The sequence below is a fragment of the Triturus cristatus genome, chromosome 4_2, assembly GCF_964204655.1.
Source record: "Triturus cristatus chromosome 4_2, aTriCri1.1, whole genome shotgun sequence".
NCBI lineage: Eukaryota > Metazoa > Chordata > Amphibia > Caudata > Salamandridae > Triturus > Triturus cristatus.
The window spans coordinates 123,534,114-123,560,941 of NC_140586.1; the positions used below are offsets into that span (position 1 = coordinate 123,534,114).

General features: G+C 43.8%; 1 protein-coding gene across 3 annotated transcripts in view; it reads left to right on the forward strand.

Annotated features, from left to right (window-relative positions):
- Positions 1-26,828, forward strand: part of PDE4A (phosphodiesterase 4A) — an 888,137-nt gene that overhangs the window by 808,007 nt on the left and 53,302 nt on the right. For all 3 annotated transcript variants that reach the window (XM_085600756.1, XM_085600757.1, XM_085600758.1), the window contains exon 7: positions 17,485-17,578. In XM_085600756.1, the coding sequence (XP_085456882.1) occupies positions 17,485-17,578 (94 nt within the window). The remainder of the gene's footprint in view (positions 1-17,484; positions 17,579-26,828) is intronic.

Below are 26,828 nucleotides of genomic sequence, written 5' to 3' on the forward strand. Positions count from 1 at the left end.
TTTGGCTTAGTGTAAATCCATTTAGTAGTTTTCAAGACCATGGCTTTTAGAAACGTTTTGGAATGGGCTTGAAAGCGTTAGAAAGTTTGAGATATCTAGAAATTAAGTCCATGGATGGTCTGTGAAGCTGGATTTGCAGACCCCCTGCAGACCCAACTCCCAAAAAAAATAATCACTAACTAGTCCTATTGGACGAGAGACCTTGTTCTCCCATCGTCCATTTTGGGTACGTGGATCAGAAGTGGGGCCCTCAGAGTTGAAGCTCTCTGATTGACTGTCCAAGACTTGGATATGAAATGTTGCGGTCATAATTAAAAGATTTGGGGACTTGGTCCTCAAGTCCTGAACAAATATAAAAGAAGCCATAATGGAGGAGGGAAGCATTCACAGAGCCCCCGTTAATGAGGACAGGACACAAAGGGAACCCTCGCCCTTATGTCAAAAGAAAGATAATTATAATGTATTGTGGGGTTCACAGATTGTAGACCGGGCTAATGGACCCCAGCATTTATCGAAGGTCTGTGTGCCAGGGGGAGTTGTAAATGAGATCAGGAGCCGCCGTGAGTGCAGAGAATCACTTTTATTACAAAGTATCCTGGTAGAGACAATGGCGGCAAACAGAAGTCGCGATCCCAGCCGCAATCCCCCAATAACTGCCGGCTCTGGCAACTGCCATTTTTGCACCAGGCATTCCAGAACCCATCCACACCATCAGGTTCTGGAATGCTCAAGAGACCACAGTGCGTGCTGGACCAGTGTGCGTGCCGGACATAAAACACTTCCTCCCTTTCCGATAAACCAACTAAAATATGGTGAAAACAACAAGACACTAACATATCAATGGAAATGCAAAAATTGAAACCTAGGCAAAGTCAAACATTTAAAGAAGGGATTGGGTTAGGTATGAAGGGGATGACCCTAAGAAAAAGTTAGTTCTACCCGCGCAATTGTTCCCAAGGGGATTCTGCAGCACCAAAAATTGGACAAAAACAGACCATTCGGATTGGCTGTGGGAGCGTTTTCTTCCATTGGTCATTTCGGTACCACAGTACTTGTGTAAGTACCACAGAACAGACTGTTCTGATTGGCTGGCAACAACTCTAAAAGAAATGTTGCAGCCGCTGTTACAGGTCTCAGAGTCTTGGTCCATGAGCACAGAAAACCTTTTAAAAAAGGCCACATAGGGGGGCTGAGAGGGCACACCTTGACCGCCAAGGCCATGTGGGGAGGGGGAAGGAGGGGTCTCAAAGAGCCCCCTCCCTTAACTTAAATAAAAAAAAAAAACAATTACTTTGGTTCGCTGGTATCAAGGTACCAGCACTCGACCAAAGAAACCATTTAAAATAAAATGACAAGGTGTTGGCATAAAGCAGACCGACTAGCCTACTGGCATTGTGCAGGTCATACACCGTGTACCGTTTGGGGTTGGCACCCTGTTGTGATTTGGGTGGAAGGTCACCCACGATGGGGACTGGGCACAGGGCCAAAAGATGTGTGCAGTGGGCACACTGGCCACAGGTTGTCCAATGGGGTTGGGTGTATGCTCACATTTTAACATGATCAAAAATCATAGAAATTCACTGGGAAAAAAACAAAGGTTAAAGTGACTTTATAGTAAGGTCTGGTAATTAAATCTTAACTTATGTTTAAGAAAAAAACTGAAATTCACAGAAAAAATGAAAGTTTCCTGCAGAAAACCCCCCTTCTCCTTGTGGTCACCCTTTTTTTGCCTTTTGCTTGACCCTATATTTTTGCTGGTGTTGGATCTCTCTGCACTTTGCCCCTGCTAACCAGTAGTAAAGTGCCTGTGCTCCTCCTTTCAATTTGGTCAAATTGACATACTCTTAATTGGTATAATTAATTTACCTATAAGTCCCAAATATATGGTACAAGTTGCACCCAGGGCCTGGAAGTTAAATGCCACTAGTGGACTGCAACTCCTATCGTGCCATCTATTACTGTGGTAGTGAAAACATGGCTTCAGGCCTACCCAGTGAAGCCTGATTGTAGCAGTGTAATAACTGCAATTTGACCTTTTGAAATAAACCCTTTTGAAAGATTTAAACCTCCATTTTAAATATTAATAAGTCATACCTTTGTGGTCGTCGCCCACAAGGCAGGGTGTATGGTGTTCAAAAGTAGTACATGTAGAAATTGAATGTTAATTTATCCTTACAGTGACTAGCACCCAAAAGCTATTTTTCAAAAGTGGCAGTCCTATCTGTCCTATGCAGAAAACCAGAGTTTCCATTAAAAATCTTAATTTTATATCTAGTTAATGGGACTAGCTAGAAAAATGATTAAGCAACAATTTTTAATAGCTATTGAAAATCTAGTTCAAAGGTAAAGTCAGATTTTAATGAATATTGAGGAAAAGTAACTTTTAGAAAGCTACTTTTTCCCTGCCTGAAGTTGCTGGCTGCTAAATTTCCATTTTCCACCCAGTACTCCATCGGCAACTGGACCTGGACTGTACCCTGATGTTTGACCTCTACCTGACATCCTCTGAGTCACTAAGTGCCTCTCTTGAAGTCTATGAGGGCCTTAGAAGTGTACTCCTGTGGTGGATTGGGACTGAAAGGACTAAAGTAGAAAAGTTAAGTCTTTGACCAGGATGAACCTTGTTGGTGTACCCGATTCATGCTTGATCGCGGTCAGCGTCGAACTGCGCATAGGTCCCAGGCTACCACGACCATTGATTTCCATTGGCACTTTGTGCTTCTAGGTACTATTCCTACTTGAGATTTAAAAAAAAATCATATCTCTGGTAAGGGTGGGTATAACTTTTGTAATTATATGTAGCATAATCACACGGAATGGGTAATTTTGCACTGAGAAATAGCGCTGAATGGAAAAAAACATGAATAGCTTGCGCGAGCAGCCACTCACGCTCACTAAATGTGCACTTTTGGTTGGATTTTCTCCCACCTACTCCCAGCATTTAGTGTTAGTTTCTTAGCGCAAAATGCACCCTGGCATCCAAAATGAACGCAAGGATACATTTTGCACTAAGAAAATAACGCTAAATGCAACTGGAGATAAACAGCAGCTCAAGCAGCCACTCACACTAGTTAAATATGTACTTGCTTTAAGATTTTTTTCTTCAGATGTCTCTTAATTATGTGAGTAGGCGTAGTTGCATCATTATCTGTATATTTCTACATCAAAGAGTAACATGGAATTCATGAAATTACTCTGATTACTCAAGATTATTTGAAATTCTGCCCATGCCTAATCTCTGGTTCGCCTTATTAGATTTTTGCCATTTTTGTGTCATTTTGTTTCTTAAATTTTACTCTATTTTTTCAAACTTGGTTTGGGATTTTTATTGTTTTTCAGTGTGACTTTATTACTGTTTTGATACTGCATAAATACTTTACACATTGCCCTTAGTTAAGCCTTTCTGCTCTGTGCCAAAGCTACCTGGGGATTGAGCTCAGGTTAATTTCGGGACTTTGAGAGTTCTCTGTGATATACGTAGTAATTATTACATGAGGTGGGTAGTCCCACACCCCAGAAATAATTGAATTTCCTACATTGACCTTATAGTTAGGTGTTCAAATGAGATAAGAACTGACATATAAAAACCAATAAAGCTCTGAAATTCAACATTTTTTGTTCAGTGTACTAAATATAACTTCTGCCCTCATCATACATACTTATGATCTCACATATTACATCACTCATGACATGTTACATGATAACTCACCTGACAACATTTCAGAATTCAGTGATGAAATCAAGTCATTGTTACAGCACCCTATAGGGTTTGTGAAACTGAACTAATTTGTTACTCTACACCTGTGCGCCATTTTCGATCACCTATTGAGTGCTAATGGGCATAACATTTGACCACATGGTGGGCACACAGCATATTGGGCAAGTCACTCACACCTGAGTGGATGTTATCCTCTTTTTACTGGTATTCGCCTACTTAACAAAGAGAATGCCCACAAAGATTTTCACGAGGTCACCCTCTTTCATAACCTTGAACACCGTCCAAAAAAATGTGTTCTCTATTCACCTTAATGGGATCACCATCTTAAAGACTTCAATTGACCTCCACTTTTAAGTCAACAGGTTGACAGGTATGCATTTGCCACAGATAAGACACCTTCTGTCAAGCCTTTTGGACGACCCTCCATAGCTTACTAAAATACATTGCAGCCGTTCCTGAGATGAACAGAATGGCATACAAGTTAGAGCTATGCTTACAACCCCAGTGTGAGTTATCCGACCACTAAGGGGACTAACCGTACATTCTACATTATTCAACAATCTGCACTGCATCAGAATCTTCACAGCGAAATTCTGGAAATAAACATCCACACCATCTCAACATCCTTATTACATAAAATTGTCCTATAGCGCTGTGTTACAATTATTTTACACAGGCACTTGCCCGTACATCTAATGGTAGATAATCTATTGTTAAAAAAGCTTTGGCCTTTTTCATAGAGTTTTTTGTAATAGGCTTTGGCTTTACGCCACAACCCACTTTGAAACATGCCTCTGTAACCCACATTGAAAGTGCTCAGCCTTTACCTTGTTTAGGATGGATTACTACTTATTGGTTTGTAAACGGTGCACCATATAGCTTTCAACATGCACATCCACACTTGCATCCAGGGCTTACACTATTTGCATTCTATGTTTTTCTACTCACATACATTCAGTAACCCTGTGCTTTTTATGATCATAGGCCATTTACTAACAACTTTCTTTTTTTGAAATGGTGTAAGGGTTTATAAAGTAAGGGGAATAGCAGTTTCACAGATGATCCTATCAGTAATGGCATCAATTATGTCATATGAGATGCCATCGGTGATGGCATGAATGATGTAATTTAAAATGTCATGTTTGATGTAATATGTGTGGTCATTAGCACTAAACAATGGGGTGTAAGTTGTAGTTATTTCACTAAACTATAACTGGTGAATTTCAGCCTTTTTTTTAAACATTAATTCTTATTTCATTTCAACACCTAACTACAGCGTCACTTTAACCTTTGTTTTGTTTTTTAACACAAAACGCCCTCCCCCCCCCCCCCCACCTGATCTTATTTGCAGCATCAGGCATTGACCTAGAGGAAGAAAGACAGGGAGAGGAGAACAAGAAAGATAGGAAAACTGTGACAAGTGAAGAATGCACATAAAGAACCCGCAACTGTGGTTCGTTTGATTTTCCAACTGGTTAGACTCGACTAATTCGCTCTCTGGCACCGATGCTGTACCTACATGGGGGGTTTAAACATTGGCTCTGCTCCTACATTGGCTGTAACTTCATTCCTTCTCAGAGGAGGACTTACTATGTGTATAAGGTCCCCTCCCCCACAAACCAAAGGGCCATTTAACTGTGGACACATTTACTGTTGGAACAGAGTGCCTAATATGAGGCTGCCGCAACCTAATCCAGGCTGGTTTTTCTTAGTCCTGGTGAAGACCCTGGGTGATGTTTGGTATGAACACACAACTTTAACGGATTGAAACGTCAACGATACCGATAGGTGTTATGTACCCTTCTCTTGCATTCTTCACATCCAAGCAATGCTTGAACATGTATATGTTTCCAGCAGACACCCTACTGAGTCATTTGTGTACTTCATGTTAAATTGTGTAATGGCCTGCATATTTAATGTTTTTCAATTTTGATACACCTTGTTAATTTTGTCTATTTTTTTCTTAATGTATATGTTACATGACAGTCCTGTGTGTTGTCTAGGTATGTCATAAACTGCACTGTTCCACGATATATGATTGATAATATACAGTGTTGAATTTCAATTTTTTGTGTGTCAGCTTGTGGTATGTACTTATTAACCTGATGTGCTGTACTATTGAATGGGAAACTCCTAGTCTATCAGGAGATAAAGTAGTTTAAAAAGAAATATTGCACTTCCCTACAGAACTAATTGTTGCTGCATACCACTGCAAAAGTGAGATGCAGAATCAGGAAGTTTAGGATGGTGGAACTAAAACTAGTCAGTGGTGTATTCCACCCCCCAGCACATAACTTTGTTACCCTGTGCTTTAAAAAAAATAAATGAATCACTGGCAGCATATAGCATTGCAATGGCAGATCTGAAAATATCCTGGACTTTTGCAAATGCAAGCCGTGTTACAACCCTTCCCCTGCTCCACCTAAACCACTGGTAGGAACCACATCTTCTGACCTACCTTAAGCCTCAGTTACACACATTATGGGGATACAGAAGACTAGAGCCTCACATTTCTATGTGTGCTTTGTGATCTGAAACTTGAAAACAGTGGTAACTTGAAAGAACTAAGCTTGAGCAAAGGGTCCTTTTTATGCGATTGTAAGTCTGACTCAAAACGCTAAAAACCAACCGACTAGATTTACGCTGTTTTGTGTTTCATCCTCAGAGGATAATTAGAGATTATATTTGGATCATATCTCAGCCATCTTACGGGTGTGTCTTCTCTATTATGCTTTGATTTGACATAGCCTTATAGCCTATTGCTAATAGCCATATCCAATGTTAAGAGCAGTCTGCCCTAATTATGCGCCTGATCCACAGGCAAGCCCGAGGCAGAGGATCTATAAGGCCATTAAACCATCCCACCCACTGATCACAGAATTTTGTAACTTAAATAGAAAGAAGCAAAAAAGACAAGCATTGGAATCCTGGAGCAAAAGGTCATAGTGGCATTTTTGGTCCTCTGCCACTGTGTTATCTTCAGTGGAGTTCACAACATTTTGAAGTTCAAATACTCCTTGCTGAATTTCATTGATAAGAGGGCTGATGTCATGACCCTAGCTCTACAGGCATGGTACTCTCCCTAGAAACAACCTCTGTTTGGACCGGTATGAGTATTCATTGAATACTTAGAAGCTAGGTGCATCTCAAATAAAGTTGAAGAAACGTATCTAGGGTGCCAGACAGTGAGGAGAAACAACGATACCAATCGTAGATAATGGTCAATGCTCCCAACTGCCCCAGTATCCAAGGAAAAGACCCAACACCACTGATGATAGCATTAGGAGTTTTATTTCTGCATTTCTTGATATAGCCTTAGGCTTACCAACATGCGGCGAGCCAGCGCACTGCAGAAACCAGTGAAGGAAAATAGTAGAAATCCACTGTGCAATAAGGTAAGACTACAAATGATGAAATGAGGCAAAATATGACAAAAATTGGCAGCGAGAAAATAAAGAAGAACAAATAGGCGAACAATGACATTTAAAAGAATAAAAACAAAAAAGCTATGTTACATGCGCCTGTTGCAAAAAATCAAATTTGTTTTGAACATACGAATAGAGGTAATGCAATGGGCAATACTGATAACTTAACCGTGTGTAGCAAAAAATGAGAAATAACATGGTTGTATGTCAGAATATCACATATAGCAATAACATCTGAAATAAAATGTTGCATCCTAAATAGCATTTACAAAAATATTGTCCAATTGCGTTTAGATTTTGTATTATTATCTCCAGTGATGCGTTATTTTTGTAAACGATATTTAGAACATGACATTTATGTTAGACAATTTTCTGGTACCACACCTATTAGGAATGAAGTACATTTATTGTGGATTGGCAAAGCCAGTTTGAGGTTAACCTACTTCAGATTGTTCATGGGGTGGGAGGCGATGACTGTGGAGGGAGGAATGGAGTGAGAAATAGCTATAGGACTAATGCGGGATCATGTCCACGGCCTGACACGCCTTTTTTACAGGCCAAGTCTAGGTGAGGAACTATCATCACCTCAACAAAGAAGGTACTGTTCCTATAGATAGAGAGAACTAGGTTGTAGAGAAGACTCAGAAGGCAATCCTCGGGACTATTTCTTGTTGTCCTCACACACCCCTATGGATGTCATGCTTCATCATCGGTGGGTGCTCCTAATTGGGCCGGTGCTGCAATGCCCTACGGGTCTGCCGAAGGGTCACTTTGGCAGAGATCTTTCGCTGTTGCTGCCGTCTGATGAAAGATGTGGGTATGAGGTGGGTGGCAGTGATTGTGAAGAAGCTGAATAAAACCATCTAGGGGACATCAAATCATTCTTTAAGGTAAAGATTCTCCTGACAGAGGCAAAAGTCTAAATTGTTAAGGCTACTCTAGGGGGATAATCTACCTGAGTAGCTCAATATGTGTGGGTAAGGTATAATTGGTTCACCATGCTTCACGCCCTAGTGGTCTACAAAATGATCTGTTGCACTTCTTCAGGACCAAAATGGGAAGGAAAATGAGCCTACCGTCATCTATATTGTGTGAAAAGAGGGCACCCTCTAAAAGGGAGTTACCTACTTTTTCAGATTTAAAATGATTGTCCAACCCAGCAAGTCAATCAAGTTATGCCCCATGGGTCAGGACAGAGGTTAGCGCACAGCTGCTAGGTGGCTTGCTTGTGAAGAGTGCGGAAGATCTACCCTCCTCTGCTTACCCAAGCCCCACCCTTTCGACACCATGATGCCCATATCTTTCATCAGACAGCAGCAACAGCAAAAGAGCTTCATTAAAATTACCCTTCGAGGCACTCGTAGGGCATTGCAGGGCCGGCCCGACGAGGAGCACGCGCTCGATGATGAAGCATGACATCCGTAGGGGTGGGTGAGGGCAACAAGAAATAGTCCTGAGGGTTGCCTTCTGAGTCCTGTTCATAACCTAGCTCTCTCGATCTATAGGAATAGTACCTTCTTTGTGAAAATGATCAAGAGTTTCGGAGCACGGGTACTGGACCTTTATCTGCTCCTTGTCCCCCCTTTTTCCTTTTGTTTCACATGGAAATATCATCGCCAAACAGATTAAAAAAAAAATATATATATGCACACCCAGCTCCACAGCACAAGGTGTTTGCAAAAATGCAGCTATGGCCCCTTTTCCAGCGAGACATGGACCATCTGCTTTTCCTGGAAAGCAAGAAATGAGTGTTAGGTACCGCTGTGCACCTGGGAGCCTGGTAACAACTGCAAGCGCGCAACCCTTGATGTGTCTTATCGCCGTGACAGGAACACCAGGAGACCATAATGAATCACTCTCTTTTTTGCAGGATACAAGTTTTAGGAAGTTCAGGAGCTCTTCTGTAGAGCCATAACATGTTTTCCTGTTCTTCTTTTTCTTAGTTTTCTTGTTACGGCTGGGTTTGGCCATTTTGGATTGCCTTGGTCAATCGAAGAGTCGAAACCAGAACTCAAAGTGGACGTCACAATGGTGGCCATTGTGATATTAAGAGAGCCCAGTCGGTATTGCGACCTTACAGCGTGCACATTGACTTCACATCGGCACAAATTGACATCACAGTACCACATGAAGTGCTGATATCTAAACTAGCCCTAGTGGGTCTTTCAGTAGACCATTTCATCTATGACAGTGGCGGGTAGGCAATTTTCATTAAGTGTTAGTAAGGGAATGTTTTGCTACTTGTTAGCATCAACAAAATGCTTTAGGTTGAAGCTCTGTCCCTCCTTGCCTTGCTTGTGTGTTGCAAATGGTTGACAACATTTTGTTTAGGATCCATATCTGTACTATACGTAAGACGGAGGGTGCAGACAATTGTACATGCCTACAACCCACGCCCTCGCCATGTGCTGCTAGTTTCCCCACATATTACATCTGTAATTGCATCTTCTGTGGCATCATTCATAATATAACTGCAATATTTCCACTAAAATTAGTGATGAGAAAATTGTGCATGGCGAGGGCGCAAGTTATAGTTACCTTAGAGCACAAGTTATTTTGTCTTGAGCACAAGTTATTGTGTCTTGAGATAAGTATAACTATAACTGTTGAATTTCCATGGTTTTGTGCGTGTAAAATCTTAACCTAACTATATCGTCCCTGTAACCTTTGGGTTATTTTTTACATTCTTCTTGCTAACTATAACGTCCCTGTGACTTTTGTTTTTTTTCAATGGGAAATATATATATATATTTTCCTTTTTTTAATGTATTGGTGACAGTAGGTCTTCAGCTAGGTAATAGCTTAAAAGGCCAAAGGCACACTCCTGCCACTTGTGAGGTGCCAGAGGAAAGAAGCCATCAGACCAGTTACAAGACTCGTGCTTATGCTGTGACATCACTGCTCGTCTGTGTTTAACTATTACACAAGTACTGACTCAATTTCCTCATTAAAGGTATATTCTGACATCAGAAAATGCATGCAATAAGAAAATAAAGAATGTGAATTTCTATACTTTTTAGTGTCTTCCACTTTTTATAAAACCATATTACATTTTATAATAAAAGTTCAATCCATACATGAGCTATGGACAGTGAATAAAGAGACACAGAGAATCGGGTTCTAGACTCTGGGAAAATAAATAAATGACACTGGAACAATAATTATACCAGTACTGGAACAGGGAATGCACATCACTGCTTAGTCACTACCAGACACTGGGGCAGGAAGTACGGTGGCACGGTAAAGATTGGGGCAGGAAGTACACTGACACTGTAAAAATGAACACTAAGAGTCTGGTGATCCGAGGACCGCCAGACATGTGGGGCCATGGTAGTGGCGGTCCAGCTACTGCCGCACCAGAGGTTCGACCGCCCTATTACAACTTTAGCAGTCGGGTCGTCATTGCACTGCTGCAACCGCCGAGGAACTGCATTCCTTGGTGGTCCCATGGCGGTTTAGGGCTCAGTATATGCTGGCGGTGCCGCTGCGGCCCCGCCATGCATATTACGAGTATCAGGACAGCAGAACAGCCAGCGGTGTCATGGAGGTTCTTCCTCCAGGAAACTGCTGACAGTCATGAAACAAAGGGGGCTCTACAGGGCCCCCTTTTGCCCCATGTATGGGGGTACATGCAGGGGAGCACATGTTGTGCCCTTCTGTTTGCATGCAGCATCAATTCCAGCACGGCATGGACTTCACAGTCCATGCAGTGCTGGAACGTGTTCTGACGGGCAGGTGGCAGCCCAGTTTAGCGGCAGTCCTGGTGCGGGTCGATGGCATAGCGGCCCACTCCAGGACTGCTAAACTCATAATCGGAAATATAAAGAAATGCCCACCTGTGTAAGTAGTATGGTAACACTGTCACAAAGGATACATGAATACAGGAATAGAGAAACTACCAACACAGAGAAAAGACAATACCTTCACCTGGTCAGAGAATACATGACGCTGAAACAGGTAAGATTCTGACTCTGGGGCAGAGAGACATAACCACAGACACTACAGCAGAGCCGCCCACGCCGAGACAGGCCTATACTGACTCTCACACGGGATACACAAACACTGGACAATGAATGCACAGATTCTTGGACTGTCAATGCATGAACCCTGGGACAGAGAGACGCAGACATGGGCACACACACATACACTAGGACTGGGAGCCGCATACAGGGAGAGATAATGCTACAGCACTGGGAGCCGGAGGGATTGCGCCAGCACGGGGACTATAAAACCCTGGTACAGGGGCAACACAGAGGCTAGTACAGGCTGAATGTAATATAAGGACAGTGCCAAACCCTGGGACAGCGAGATCCTTCAAAGAAAACTAGACATGATTACTAGGACAGGGCGAAATTGATAGATTAATAGCCTTAGAGGCCAGTGACGCACTTGCACGCTATTATAGTGAACACCGACCGTGTCAGGGAGGCTGGAACATTGGGGCATTGAGACACTGACAGGTGTCCTGAAGAGGTGGGAGATGGACTCAAATGTTGGGACAGGACGACACTGACACACCCAAAGGACAGAGGGGCACTACTTGGGACAGAACGCCATATTCACTAGGAAGGGGCGACCTTTACATGTGCATTGGGACAGACAGACACAGGCTCACCTTCAGTAACCAAGAGAAGTGAAAAACTCGGAGGATAGAACGCCACTCATTAGGACATAACATAATGTGTATTTGTAAAGGGCATGTTCACCCCGAAGGGAATCTTGGTGCTGAATAACAGATGTTTATTGTTACCCTACTCAGTGGTACTCATTTTATTGACCTCAGAAGGATGCAATGCTGAGTGGACCTGCTGGGATTTGCACCTGGGACCATGAGGTCAAACACAGGTCCCTACAGTGGACCTATTAGTCCATTGAGCCACCAGACCCGGCATCAACCAGGAGCCATTCTCACTGGGACAGGGAGATCCCCTGGATGCACTGGGAGAGAGAGACAGGGAGACAAGTGCTCAAAGGACAGGCAGAGATTGACCTGAACAGGGGGACCGGGAGATGCTGGTAGGTGGACTGAGGCAGAGAGACACTGACTCGCATGTTGAAAGAGACTACCACTAACTTAACTGAAGCACAAAACCTGCGTATCACAGTAACGCCTGTTCAGAGAAGGGTGGAAAGACCTGACCCAATCTATGGAGCTCCCCATTAGGTGAACTCACAACAAACAGAGAAGAGCTTGCACAGTGAAAGGCAAAACAGTGCTAGAAGCCGCAGAAATGGCTATACAAAGTGTATAATAATACAGAAGTATTTCAATACGACTGTAACGATCACGATCTTAATTCACCGTCACCTTCAAGTGCCATCTTCTCATTCATTCCATGCAGCTGTCTCATCTTGAAATATTTAGGACCTGCAAACTTCTAAAGAAAATTCAACTGTGTGCGAGTGGGGCAGGGTCTTGAAGGGGGAGGATTAACGTGAGCACAGGCCTGAGGCTCTTCTAGCCACCCCGATCCCCGCCGCCAAAAAAAACAAGCATTGGTAATGCATCAGTTTCACCCATGTAATTAATAAAGAGCTGTTTTCATCAATTATCGTCAGGGAGAAGGAAAGAGCTTTTGGACAAATAACACGGGAGTGGAGAGCTGGGATCCCAGTTCAAGTCACGGCGGCGCCGCGCAACATCCTGTGATTCTATGCAAATCACGTAATCTCTCCGGGTAATAAATTGTTATATAAATATGCTGCAAGAGTCAAAGGCAAAACTTTATGGAAATATAGTTCCACCAAAGCGGATGTTAACAGTATTTCAGCTGCGGGAAACTGATACGAGAAGCAGATGAGGAACACAAATTGTTAAATGCAGTAAAATATGCTACAGCCAATAGAAATGGAGGAAAGGTAAGGGGCAGGCACAGGAAAGAGAGGAGGTGGGAAGTAAGTCCCTTTTAAGTTTATATTAAAAACAATAGATTCTCAAGTACAGCACAAGTGCTGTGCAGGCGAAACCTAAGAAGAGCTTCTGAGGCTGCAGCCTATATCTTGAGGAAGTTTGACACCCTCTGGTTGCTTTCCTGATGTACACACATTTATAGTCAAGGACCCTGGAACTATGCAGTGCAGCAGCATTTTCCGCGAAGTTATGGATTTGAAATATTTGTCACATATTCCATCATCTGCTACATAATTTGTAGATTTTACCCCCAAAAAATTGTTTCCAGCTCAAACTGATCACAAGTTACTAATATTGCGGTGACACGTGGAAGGCCCCCAGTGGAAGCCCCTTTTCAAAAGCTTGCTGGGCCATGTTCAATTGCCTGTTGCTGTATGTGAGCATTTAACTGTTACTAATGAGGGGGGTCTTTGCCCAGACAGCGTTACCATTTAAAAAAAAGCCAAATAACGTAGTAACAATGTCACAAAAGCATAACTTGCCTTTTCACCACCTTTCCATCGAGCTCACCCGAAGTTCTCCCCATAAAACTGATCGCTGTCCCCTCAAACAGAAATCACACAGAGCAGCACCTGTTCCAAAGTTCTGGCGCTATTCACGAAGGATGTGCGCTCTACGTGGCTACGTTGCAGACTCGGGAACTGAGAGACATGACTTGTTCCTTCTTCACTTGACTATCTTCTGTGGCTCGAGGCATGTCCCCGTCCCTCCCAGGACCTTAGATTCAATGTCTGCCCAACAGTGGGGGTTGCCCTAAGAGTGTGGTTTGCAGAGACCACAAGTTATACATCTTACTATGCCAGTACATGTTGCAAGTCCTCTGTCACTTCACTAGCCTGCATGCTCTCAATTCTGCTGTCCTTTTTTCATTTCTAGTGTCCAGTGCTTTAACGTAACCTTAAGATGCCGTTTAGTTACTTCTACCCTGCTCTGTTTACTCCCATCCCATCTCGTCCTGTACCCCGACACTGTACCCATCCCTCCTCTCTTAAAACCCCTCCTTCCGTGCTAGTCTGTTCCTGCTTCCCTCCCCCTCCTCCACGTCACGGAGTAGTAACCTCTGCTTAAAATAGGACATGCTTCCTGTACCCAGGGTCATATGCATCTTGCTGAGGGCTGAGGCCAAGCGCGTGGGATGGGAATGGAAGCAGTGGGACTCTTCACCAGATTTGGACAACTGCGAATATAACGCCTGTTTGCATTGTTGCTCTGTTGGAGATTAGGTTAAAAAGTACATCCCTTTATCTTCACCTCAATAAAATAGCACAGGTAATCTCAGCATTTTGTTGCTTGCTTACCCTTTCTTTGGAGTAGTTTTAGACTTGTGCCTTTCGTAAGCGCCATTTCCACCAGTCTAAATCCGTACAAAAGGGTTGTCCGGTGCAGGTAAATGCCAGATTTTTAGGATAAACAATGACTGTTCAAATAGTTCAATTTAGATTCTTTGTATGTACATTTATTTTATTTAACTACCCAGAAAACCCGGCATGGATCGGGACTTCCTGGCTGTTGGCTGCATCTCCAAGGAAGCAAGAGACTACGTGGAAACCCCTACACACAAGTTATCCTGACACAAATAAGAGCAGCAAGGCGCATCTGCGATGTTGCAATGCCATTTTTATTGTTTCTTTGTATACATACCATGAGTGATCAATGAGTAGGCCAGCTTCTGTGAGATGTGTTAGGCGTGTAGCTCATGAGCCCTTCAGAAGACGCACCACAGTGTGAGGCTGAGCAGATGTGCTTTGTGTCACTCCTTTTTGTGTGTATCTACTTTAGATTTGTTATGTTGCAAGATCCAGCATTCACTAGACAAGATCTACCTCACGTCTAACTCAGCAAATACTTACAGTATCTAAGCCCACATTTAATAACGATAGCCCTCTACCATTGGAGCACCCAGAAAATAACAAAAGAGCGGTCTTTTTCTAGTGCAGCTTCTAGTTGAGAAATAAAGAATAGCCTTCCACCTCTTGCCCACCGATGTAATAACATCAAATGAAGATGTTACTAGTTGGGACCTTATTTACTATCACCGGAGCGGTGTTCCACTACTGAACTACACAAGAAACAGTCTTCTCCTATGTGATCTGCTATTTGTTGAGTCTAGAGCAGTTTACCACAGTTTCATTAACAAGAAACAATCTTCCGCTGCGTGAACAACTAGTTATTAAGACTAAAACAACATTCCCCAATGTGGACTACTCGTTGTTAACCGTAGAACAGTTCTCCACTCTGTGAACTAGTTCATTAACCAGAAACATTCTTCCATAGTGTGAACTAATATTCCTTTAACAGGTCTTCTACCATGTGAACTACTAGTTATTAATTAAAAACAATCTTCTGTGATGTGTACAACTACTTCTTAATGCCAGAGCAGCCTTCCACTGTGTACACTACTATATAACCAACGAGAAGGCCGTCCACTATGCGGACTAATAATTGTTTACAATAAACAGTCTTCCACATTAGGATCTTCTACGTATTAACACGAGAACACTTTTTCCGATATTAACTTCTAATTCACAATAGTCTCCACAATATGAACTATTTATTAATGCTAAAACAGCTTTCCAGTGTTTCAACTATTTATTAACACTACAGCAGCCTTCCACTGTGTGAACTACAGTGTATCAACACCAGAGCAAATTTCCATGAGGTGAACTAATGTTTATTAACTCTAAACAGTCTTGTAATACACAAACTACAACGTATTAACACTAGAAACAGCCTCTCTATGCAGACGGTTTATTAACAGCTGCCCACTCTGTGAACTGTTATTTATTAACAAAACCACATTCTTCCGTTAAGCAGTTAACAGTACAATAATCATTTTTCTATGTGTACTATTTGGTACGCAAGAACATCTTTCCCTTATATAACATGTAATTTCATAGAAATAAACAGTATTCTACTATATATAAATACGGTTTATTAACACTATGTAAGGTACTATTTATAAACACTAGAACAGCTTTTCAGTAGGTACACTACTACTTTAACAATCTACCACTATTTCACCCCCTCTTGTTTCATATCAAAACACTCTAAATAAATTCTAATTTCAGAACACTTGCTTCCTTTTGTACCTACAAAAGCGTCATCTTAAAGTGGTCTACGTGTGTCAAGTTTTTAGTTCTGGCATAGAGACAGTTTTAGCAGTTGCCAACATTCATACAAATATATATATTTATTATCCATTGGTCTGTTCAAGAGTCATTCATAATTTGTTTCCACCAATCACAGCATGAGGAAATAGATCACTCCATTTCAGTCATTGGTTTCTTTTACTATGAGTGATAGCATCTTGCACGTGCACATCTTCCTAAAGAATAGGTTACTTATGTGTCGGAGATAGTCTTGCCAACATGCTTTTTTGGGGGAATGGGTCAAATTTTACTTATTTGTCTGCAAACATATTTAGACATGGTATTTTTACTCATTTGTTTTTGGCTTAAAATACCTATTGTACAAGTCTGCAAGAAGAAGTAAAAACTGTCAGGCTTGCCTATGCCAGACCAATTACTGCTACCAATTCCTGTCAACTGGCTTGCATACCAGAGACATTTTAAGGCATGGGCAAAGTGGGCTTTGGCCCAGGACCCCAGCCTTTCAAGGGGGGGGGGCTGATAAAGCCAGCTCTGTTTTGCAGAGAGTCTTGACTGATGACCTTGAATAATTCTTTAACAGATTATTCTAAATACTGTTTTTCTCTAATTTATTTTTAATGTGGGTGTTGTGTGAGAATCCATCACCAACATTTTACAAAGAAATGTTGTGTTTACGTTCCATGCATCATCCATAAAAACATTTCTTTTAGATCAAAACAGGACTTCACATTTGAGAAATAGGAGGGTGTCAGTAAGATTATTCACAGTAATATTACATGTCATTTAAAACTTGGATGAGTATGCCTGGGTGCATGAAAGAGCTGAAATTGGATCATAAATTCAAAGCTATTAGGAGCACGGGCCTACAAAACCCTTACGATGTCCCTGTTGCTTATGTCTCATTGAGAAGTACCGGCAAGCACCAATGTCGAAGAATAATTCTTAGAGAGTTTGGGCAAACAACACTGCTCCTTATGTATACCATAGCAAATGAAGATTAACAAAGTGCATCAACAATGCCAGTTTTGGGTAAGTGAGATATGCGAGGTCTTATGCCTCCCTCACCCCCCCCCCCCCCCCCCCAACTGGGCATCTACTTTCTCCATCTTCCCTTGTGTTTTCGCAAGAATCTGGTAAGCTTTGAAACATGGCGGGGAGCTGGCTCCATGATATGGTAGTGATGTGGCCGGGCAGATGGGTTTGATGAGATATGTCCCATAGGTGTCCATTATGGACCTGTGCCAGCTGGGCATTGCCATTGTGATCCCCTCCCAATGGCCTGGCACTCACCTTTGTTTTTTTCATTCCTCTCCTCCGCAGTTCAAGAGAATGCTGAACCGTGAATTAACTCACCTCTCGGAAATGAGCCGCTCTGGGAACCAGGTCTCTGAATATATTTCCAACACGTTTTTAGGTGAGTGTGTGTAAACACAGGGCGCATTCCAGAAGACCAATCTCCTCTCCCTTGGTTACATGTGTATGCCATGTTAAATACTTTTTAAAATAATTCAGTGTTTTTTCAATTCCTCACCCTCTTGGCGCTTTACTTTCTTGTGGACGGACTGGTATCTGTGGTAGTGGATTTACCCCACGAAGGCTGCCCATGGGAGGAGCGACTGTCATTTTTCCCCTGGTCTGAGATAGTGGTGGGGATGTGGTTTGCAGGGTGAGGTTTTACTTACGCCGGGGGTTTTAATGAATGAGGCGGATATTACGTCCTTCTATCCTCCCACTGGATGAAATATACGCACGCTTTACAAATAATTGACTGATACCAGCCTCCACATGAATGTAAAGTGCTGCAAGTCATGGCGTAGTTAGAAGAAAGTGCATGGCGGCCCTTTCAAGTGTTGATGAACAGCTGGTGGAAGAAAGGGTAATGAAAAAGTTGGGATATGTGACAGACAAATAGACATCAGAGAGACAGCCAGACAGATAGACATCAGAGAGACAGCCAGACAGACAGATAAACATCAGAGAGACAGATAGACATATACACATCAGGGGCCGTATAAAACATTATCATTGTTTACACCCGGCGCACCTTTCAAAAGGTGCGCCGGTCGCAAACCAGGATAATGCGCCCTATTATGGTGAATGCGCTGCCCCTAGGGCAGCTGCAAACTTGTGCTGCCCCCAGGGCAGCGCGTTCATGTGAAAAGACGGAACAGCTTCTCCGTGTTTTCACTGTACAGGCGGCACCCGCCTGCATATTCAAAGGTGATTAGAGATCCCCTTGCAGGTGGGTGCAGTCAGTGACTGCACCCGCCTGCAAAGGGATGTCTGGGGGGTCCATTGGACCTCCTTTACCCCCTGCAGAGGGCCCCTGTTAGGGGGTGCACTGAGAGTGCGCCACCTTTTAAATGGCACACTGTCAGTGCGCCTCCTGACGGCTTCTTTGACTCTGCGGCCCTGTCTTTAATATGCCGAGAGCGCAGAGTCATAGGAATCTCCTCATTTGCATAGGGCACACCCCTATACAAATGAGGGAACACCCTCTGAAGAAAACGCTGGTGCATTAAACGCACCAGCGCTATCGGTTTTATAGAAGAGGACGCACAAGCGTCTGCGCCCCCTTCTATAATACCAAAGTGCCCCGGGTGGGGAACAAAGCGGGTGCAAACGCCCGTTGCACACCCGTGGCAACTACTGTAATATGACCCCAGAGAGACAGCCAGACAGATCGACATCAGAGAGACAGCCAGACAGACAGACATCAGAGAGACAGCCAGACATGTAGGGTGAAAGGCAGACTATTAGAAAGACAGATGTATGTTTGTGTGCATAGCAGAAAGATGGACAGATACCCATGTAGGTAGAGGGACAGACCTATAGATTGCAGGCGCATGGATGTAGGTAGCAGTGATCGAAAGGCAGATAGACAGACAGACACATACGCAGATTGATAGACGTGTGGCTAAGTAGACAGAAAGCTGTGCAGATAGATATCTGGAAGGACAGGCATAGAGATGGCTAGGCAGGTAAAAGTAAAGATTCAAGGACAGACGGATCTGTTGATAGATAAAGAGACAGATGGATTGAAGGACAAGCAGATGAACAGACAAGCCGACGGACATGTAGTTAGCTGAAAAGATGAAGGGACGGATAGACACATATATAGGTAAATAGACGGATGTGTGGGTAGATAATGAGACAGACAGAAATGGTTTCCACGAAAGAGCGGTAAATGCACTCACCTACCGTCTGTGTGTCAGGCATTCAGGTGCAAGAGACAGAAGTTAGTGACCACCTCGCACCATGTCAGTATCAACACTGTTCCAGCCTAATGTTAATATTTGTTGTCAGGGTTGGTAGTCAAATGAGGTGTATGGGTTCACAGTAAAACTACTATACGCAGGAGGAATGAAGTTGTCACACAAAAGCCTAAGACTGGAACCAATGTCCTTGATGGCGTGGAGTGACGCCGTCGCTTGACACAACCTTGCTCGCGGATTGTGGTCATACTGCAGAGAAACATGAACCTGTTCTGGTCACTAATGAATTTCAGGATTGTATTTTGCTTTTGAATTGCTTTAGGGCAGTTTGTACCCATAGGTTGCAGGACCTGCCCCTTACCAGCCTAACAAGTAAGTCGCGAGAATCACCAATAGGTCAGTGCCTTGAGAGGCCTACCGGGTTGGAGAAGAGCTGGGGACAGGAAAGGCACACACACATGTGTGACTCTGGGCACTGCGTTATGCTTGTACATCAGGATGTCCACTGTAAAGAACATATCAATGGAGAAGTTGTTAACGTGAAGGCAATGTACACTAAACAGATAAACTGTCAGTAGAAGCCTGGCAGTATTATGAACCCCAGGATTTGGTACATCATGTGACATCACGACAGTGCTTGCTGACATCACATTAGCACGTTACAATAGTACCATAGGTCCTTGGTGATGACATCCTGAGGATCGCTGACATCACAACAGGTTCCGTTACCAACACATGCGCACTTGGAACCATCAAAATAGACTTTAAAGACCTCACACAAGGCATAGCTTACACCGTCATGGGGCTTTTCGGCAATTTAGAACATTGGAATATGGAGCACTCCTCCATTGAAGACAAAGGAGTGCACCGGGCTTCTAATGGCTGGTAGAAGCCTGCAGAGCAACATACCAATGATGCATTTGTTCACAGCTGCTGCTGTGAACAAAGGCCTCTCGGAGCCCGAAACCCATTCGGGCTCCGAGAGGCCTTTGTTTTAAGTAATTAGAACTTTCTGCCCTCTAGGGGTGGAATGTTCTAACAGCCTGAGAGCCCTCCTTGCGGGCCCTACTGGCACTAAAAGGCCCGCTCCCTTGTTAAAGCCCGTCTTCGGCTCGGGCCTTTAACGCTGGAGCGGGCCTTTAATGGACGGTAGAGCCCGCTAGGTCGGGCTCTAGGGCTATCATAGAAGGGCTGTGTAGATCAGACGTCACATTAGGGCATTTCAGTATCACAGTAACGATGGTTGTCTGGCAGTAAGGCTCTGAGATCACAGTAGGCTTGTTGGCATCATCTTAGGCCCCCATTATATCCCACTAGAATCTAATGACGTCACAGTAAGGCCTGGTAGCGTCTCAGTAGGGCTTGGTCTCTGTTGCTAGGGCTAGATGAAGGCACAGAAGGACTCAGTGGCATCAATGTAGGGGCTGGGGACAGAGCGCGCTTTGGGGTCACCTGAATCACACGCCTCTCTCGTGGACAGAAATCCTGCTAATGTTCTCTTTGAGCGTGTGGGGATTCTTCACCAACAGCCAACAAACAAACACCCTAGAATCGTGAAAAGGAACTCATGTGGATCTTAGACCTGTTCAGAGAACAGAGAAAATACCAGAATGTTCCGGACTTGGCAGCGCGAGGCGAATGTGTGACTGAGCAGAGGACGTGCACCTCCGACGCGCGCGCGGTTCCTGAGGGGGATTCCGGAATCCAGGGGAAACAGCAGCCGCCCGCAGGTACCCCGAGATCCCTGGTGACGTCAGCAGAATGAGAAGCGTGGGCCAAAGAACGGCAGCAGTTCAGAGAGGGAGGGATACCTCGGTCACCCTGGCTTGCTTTCTCAGGCATCCCGATCTGCATCCCACACGCACCCGAGCCTTCCCTTTTACGAACCATGCCCAGGGCCATGGAATTATGCGGCAGGTTTGCACCAAATTACGCTGGCGGTTTGACCTTATTAAGCAGCAAGAAAAGGCAAATTATGCTGTAGAATTCGACACATGTTGTCACAGCTTTACTTCATTATTTTATTGTTACTCGTGTTAATACGGCATGGGCAAAGGTTTCACCTCATTACTACCAGTTTAACACCCAAACCCATCAATACGTAACTAAAATGTGACCTGTCAACCTTTGCCAAAGTTCTTCACCTGCGGCAGTATGAACTGCCCCTTTCTTAGTATCGTTTGCTGCATTTAGCCTAGAAACAAGTTTTGGGTACAAATTGCAGATTGGGCAGCAAATGGTGGATTCTGTGGTAACTGGGCCAAATCCATAATTAACGCCGCAGCATGGTAATTCTGGTGGACCTGCCAATGGGCACTTATTGAGCACTCAGGCCTGTTCGGTCAGGCTCTCAGCTGTGCTCTCAGTCTTTAAGGCCTGATCTCTCTCCTCCGAGCGCTTGGACCTACAGTCTCAAGCACTCTGATCCGCTCACTGAAGCCTACTCTTCTAAACACCTTGGCATGCCATGCTCTCTAAAGCACCCAGGCCTGCCCTCCCAAACATCATTGTCTTCAAAGCATTCTAGCCTTCTCCTTGTATTGTCAAATATTCCCTCCCAGAAACCAGTATTTACTCTCTCTCTCTCTGAGAGAGAGAGAGAGAGTGAGAGAGCTCAGACTTGTTCTGTCGAGCGCTCCCGCCTGCTCTCTCAAGCATTTGGGTATGTTTGTTAAGCACCACTGCCAAGGCTTGTCTCTCATGTTGTCAGGTTCAGTGTGAAGCTTGCAGGCCTGCTCCGTCAAACACCCAGGCCCGCTCCCTCAGGTACTAAATCCTGCTTTCTCAAGTGCGCACACCTGCGCTCACAAGCACACATCCCCCCTTTCAAGCACTCGGATGTGTTCTCCCAGGAACTCACTCGCCCCCTCAGTCAGGCGAGCAACACCCATTGGACGCAAAGGGCTTCAGCCCCCCACCGTCGTGTGTGGCAGCCCGGGATGAGACAGCTTCCCGGGCACAACACAGCCGCACCCGAGCACTTCTCAGGTCTTTAAAAGACCATTTGTATGTTAATGAGGCCTCGCTGTTGCCTCGCTGTTGTTTCACCCCTTCTAAGAGCCCCTGCAGCCCCACTCTTGCTTAAAGATTCAGCCCCCCCCCTGAAATTTTTTCTTAGTCCCCCCCGAAATGTGGCTCTAGTTGCACCACTGCCCTCAGTCATTCCCTTTTAAGCACCAGCCACTGCCTTCTCATTCGGCCCTCGCGCCTGTTCTCTCAGGTCTTCAGGGGTGCGCTCATGCTCGAGGGCTTGAGCCTCCATGCACCCAGGCCCATTGTCTCAGTCACTCACGTGTGCTGTCTCAAGTCCTCAGGCGCGCTCACAGCCCTTTCTCGAGTGCTCAGACCTGCTCTCGCAAACTTCTCTGTCGTATGTTTTGGAAGCACTCTCGCCTTTTCCTTGTATAATCAAGTGTTCCCTGTCAGAGACCCAAATCTGATCTCTCAAGCTCGCGGATCAGCCCTCTCAAGCACCGAGTCCGGTCCTCTCAGGCACTGAAATCTATTCTCTTCAACACTCAAGCCTCTCTCAAGAATTGGATCTGTTCCCTGAAGCTCATACGTCTGCTTTCTGAAGCCCTCAGATTATTTCTTTCGAGCTCTCACGCCTGCTCTCTTAAACCCTAATGCCTGCTCCTTGACACACTCAGACCTGCTCTCTCGCGCCCTTCACCCCGGCTCGCTAAAACATTAGGGTCTTCCTTTTCAGCACCACTGCCTGTGCACGGAGAGCCCAGGGGTATTCTCTAATGTGCACAGATGCACTCTGAAGCTTGCAGGCCTGCTCTCTCAAGCACCCAGGCCCCTTCTTTCAAACTCTCAGGTCAGCTCTCTCAAGCACCCAGACCTGCTGTTCCAGGCACCGGGATCTGCTCTCAAAAACTCAGATTAGCCCTTCCGAACACTAACATCTGCTCTCTCAAGCCCTCTTAAGCACTCCGTCGTGCTCTCTCTCAAACACTCAGATGTGTTTTGTTCTCTCAGATAAGCTAGCAAACGCTCAGACGTTCTCTCAAGTCTTCTGCTTTCTCAGCACTCAGTTACAATATACACTGTCAAACCCAGAATCATTCACCTCGGTTGCAGGGATTACTAAAACAAGGGAAATATTTTCTGTACTTGACCGCCATCTAGTGGAGTTTGCAGTTTCATGCGTCATTTCTTTTCATTTGTCTTCCGGTATGGAATCTTCCATTAGGAGCTCGGCGCTTAGCAGTGTGATGGATGAAAAAGTGTGAGAGAGGCGCACCTTTATGGTTTCTAGTAAGCAGGCAGCTTTGATCAGCTCTGTGTAGGCCGGGGCAGATTTCACGGAGTTCTACTCCGTGGAACTCTGCCGCACTCCACGGAGTTCTTGCAAGCGGTGGAGTCTGCTAAATGCTCGCACTGATTTTTAGCACCAGGAGTTTGTCCCACGCTGTAAAATCAGTGCGAACGACACTACGCATCGCTCCAGAGGGCACTGCTGCTTTCTGCCTCTCGAGTAGACATTCTACTGTAGCAGCAGCTTCCTCAATGTGAGAGGCAGATTTCTCAACGCAAGCGGTCGCGACCTGCTACGACCGCCGTCATTGGGAAATCTCGTCGGTGGAGGTCTAGCGTATGATTTTTTCTCGCAAGCACTCTCTTGCTTAGGTTGGGGAGCTGCTGGAGAGAAAAAACTCTGCTCTGCGTCGCTTCGCAGAGTTTTGCGGAACTCATCGCAGAGAAGGCAAAACTCATTGAACTCCGCAGGCGGAGTGGAATTCTTTGTCCACCGCTACTCTGTGGGTCTCTTTATCGTATTTCTTCAGATCACAGTCTAGGATGCTCTAGATGTTTGTTTGTTTAAGATCCCAGGCAGGGATAGGTTGGAAGGAGACATTGGATGGTGGGAAGATTTGGTGGGATGGACTTTATTAAGTTATTTGATGGTCATTGTGGGAGAACCAAACGAGTGCTCCTAATATGCAATAATTCGGGACCTGCAGTAGTGGACTAAATTAGAGTCATCCCGTGTCTATCAGTGTGTGGCAGCTCTCTTCATTTATTCCCTGCCTGTTCAGGTGTTTTAAGGCTGTTTATTGCTGTGGACTGGTACAGTACTGGTTGATAGATATAACCTGTATTAACTCTGTTTTACTTGAGTGCAGGAGTGCCAAGCAGCAGAAGGCAGTTGTTATGCAGCCTGTTTGAACTACAACATGCCGCGCAATTGTGAATGTTATGGTATTGGTATTAGTGTAGGCCAGAATTGTTATATATGAATTAACATTAGTATATAATATCCAGGTTAGACACAGGTCTGCCCTTGATTACTCACCCAGACATAGAAAGTTGTGTGATTGTCTGTGTGCTGTAGATTGTACTCCAAGGAATTATTGTACTGCGCCCTATCTCAAGGTTATAGGATGGTATAGTTATGTTAGCCATGTTTATATGACTCTTCTGAACACTAAAGGCTTTTGTATGCTTGAAATCGAGGGTGATCGTGAGTTCCAACGCTCGGAGGCTTGTACTGAGAAAGCTGTGCCTCCTATGGACTTCTTGTAGTAGGCGGTAAGACAGTCTTTGGTGCAAGGCTGGAGTGCAGTGCCCTGTTTTGTTTGCAACTCTTGAATTTCATTTGTATGTACAGTGGTCCTTTTCCGTAAGAGGCACAGTGGACAGTCAGTACAAAGTGCCTTGAAGAACTCTCATCTACCTACAGGAAGCCAGTGGTGTGCTCGCAGGCGGTGTGTTGTGTTTTCTCGGGGTTGGATGTTTTTGGCAGCAAAACAATACAGCACATGGTTCTTGCAAAAAAATGTGATAAATTATTTGTTTAATTTGGCAGAATGTTAGATTCTTTACCCCAAGCACCAGGACCTTGTCTCTCATCTTCTTAGACCCCTCTGGGCCCAGCCCAGCCTCTTCTGCCATTTAAAATCCGGTATTAATAATCCACCATGTTTCGCCTCAATAAAAACCCATTTACTCCACAGAGGAATCCAAATCAGGAACATTCTTCATATTAATTTTGCATTTTCAGACATGGCACAGGTTCCTCAACCTAGGTGGCTAAAGACACACGAGGACAGCTTGCCTATTGCTCCTGTTTTAAGATCAGTGCATACACGTCACCTACACAAACAAGCACTTGGTTGACAGAATGAAAGAAACCTTACCAAGGCGTTCAAAAATGTGAACTTCGTTGGGGCCTCAACAGAACAAGAACTCCCTATTGATCTAGCAGTGGAATTGAAGAGTAGTGTTCAGAAAAGTTGTGAACTTTTTCCACATAAATTGTTCATTGAAGTTTCCTTCAATACTTCATAAAAGTTTAAATCGCAAGAAAAAAACTCTAAAAGTATGTTTTCCAACTAAAATCTCAGTAAAACCTAATTTTTAATTGAGGGATTCAGTAGGAAAAATAGTTCTTACAAGAAAATGTAAGCAAAGGTATGCAGATTACAGTAAATACCATTGCATAACGTTGCAGGAAAAAATCAAATTTCTCCAACCTATAACAGAACTTAGTTTTGTATTTTTCCATGTTGGTATATGAGTACTTTATACAATACAAATAAAAAATAAAAAATACATTTACTTTTCAGCACCTTACTAGCCACAGAATATTTGCCCACTAACTTTGGAAAAATACAGTCTGTTCCAAAAATGCTAAAAGCATCAGTTTGTATTTTCTCATGTTGAAAAATCTAAACTTAAGAATAGCCTAAGAAAATAGAAACCTGATACCAAACGAGCTGGGATTCAAACACAATTGCAAACTCACTTGACTATCAGAATCCAAACAGACAATACAAAGCATTCAATTATCTAATTTTGTTGTTTAGCACATTGAGATACGTGAACTTAGATAAAAATACTTTACAAGGAATAGAATATACAGAATTGGAAACTAGTTTGGGTCAGCGATGAAATTCGACTACTGTATAGTTTCACATTTTAGTTCTTTAAAAAACGTGACCTACATACAGCAAGCTGCTGAAAACTAGGCGCTTGGATGAGTAACAAATAAAATGCCCATAAATGGAAGTCTATGACCCAAAAACACAAAACCTACCAGAACCTCGGTTTATTTTACCCATCAGCCGAGTTCATAATTTGTTACCCCAGTTTCATGCTCGTAGGACCATTGAAATTCATATTTTTGAACCACAAGAAAGGCAACACAGTTGACTAGTAGAAACTGACATGAGAATAAAAACGTTGGCTCTTGAATCAGGTGTTTAAAGTCGGATACCTGAGTTTACAAATTACTTTAAACTTCAGAAAACACCACAGCACTCAGTAAAAGTCCATTCTCATTTTAAAGATTATAGATCAAAGATTCGCAGTTCCATTGCAGTTTTCAATCTTATTGAAGCCAAAGAGAAGTTCTGTGATCATCTGTGCATTCAGTTTGATACAATCAGTCTTGAGCATATACAACAGCCGACATGTGTTTCATCACAAGGTGATTTTTTC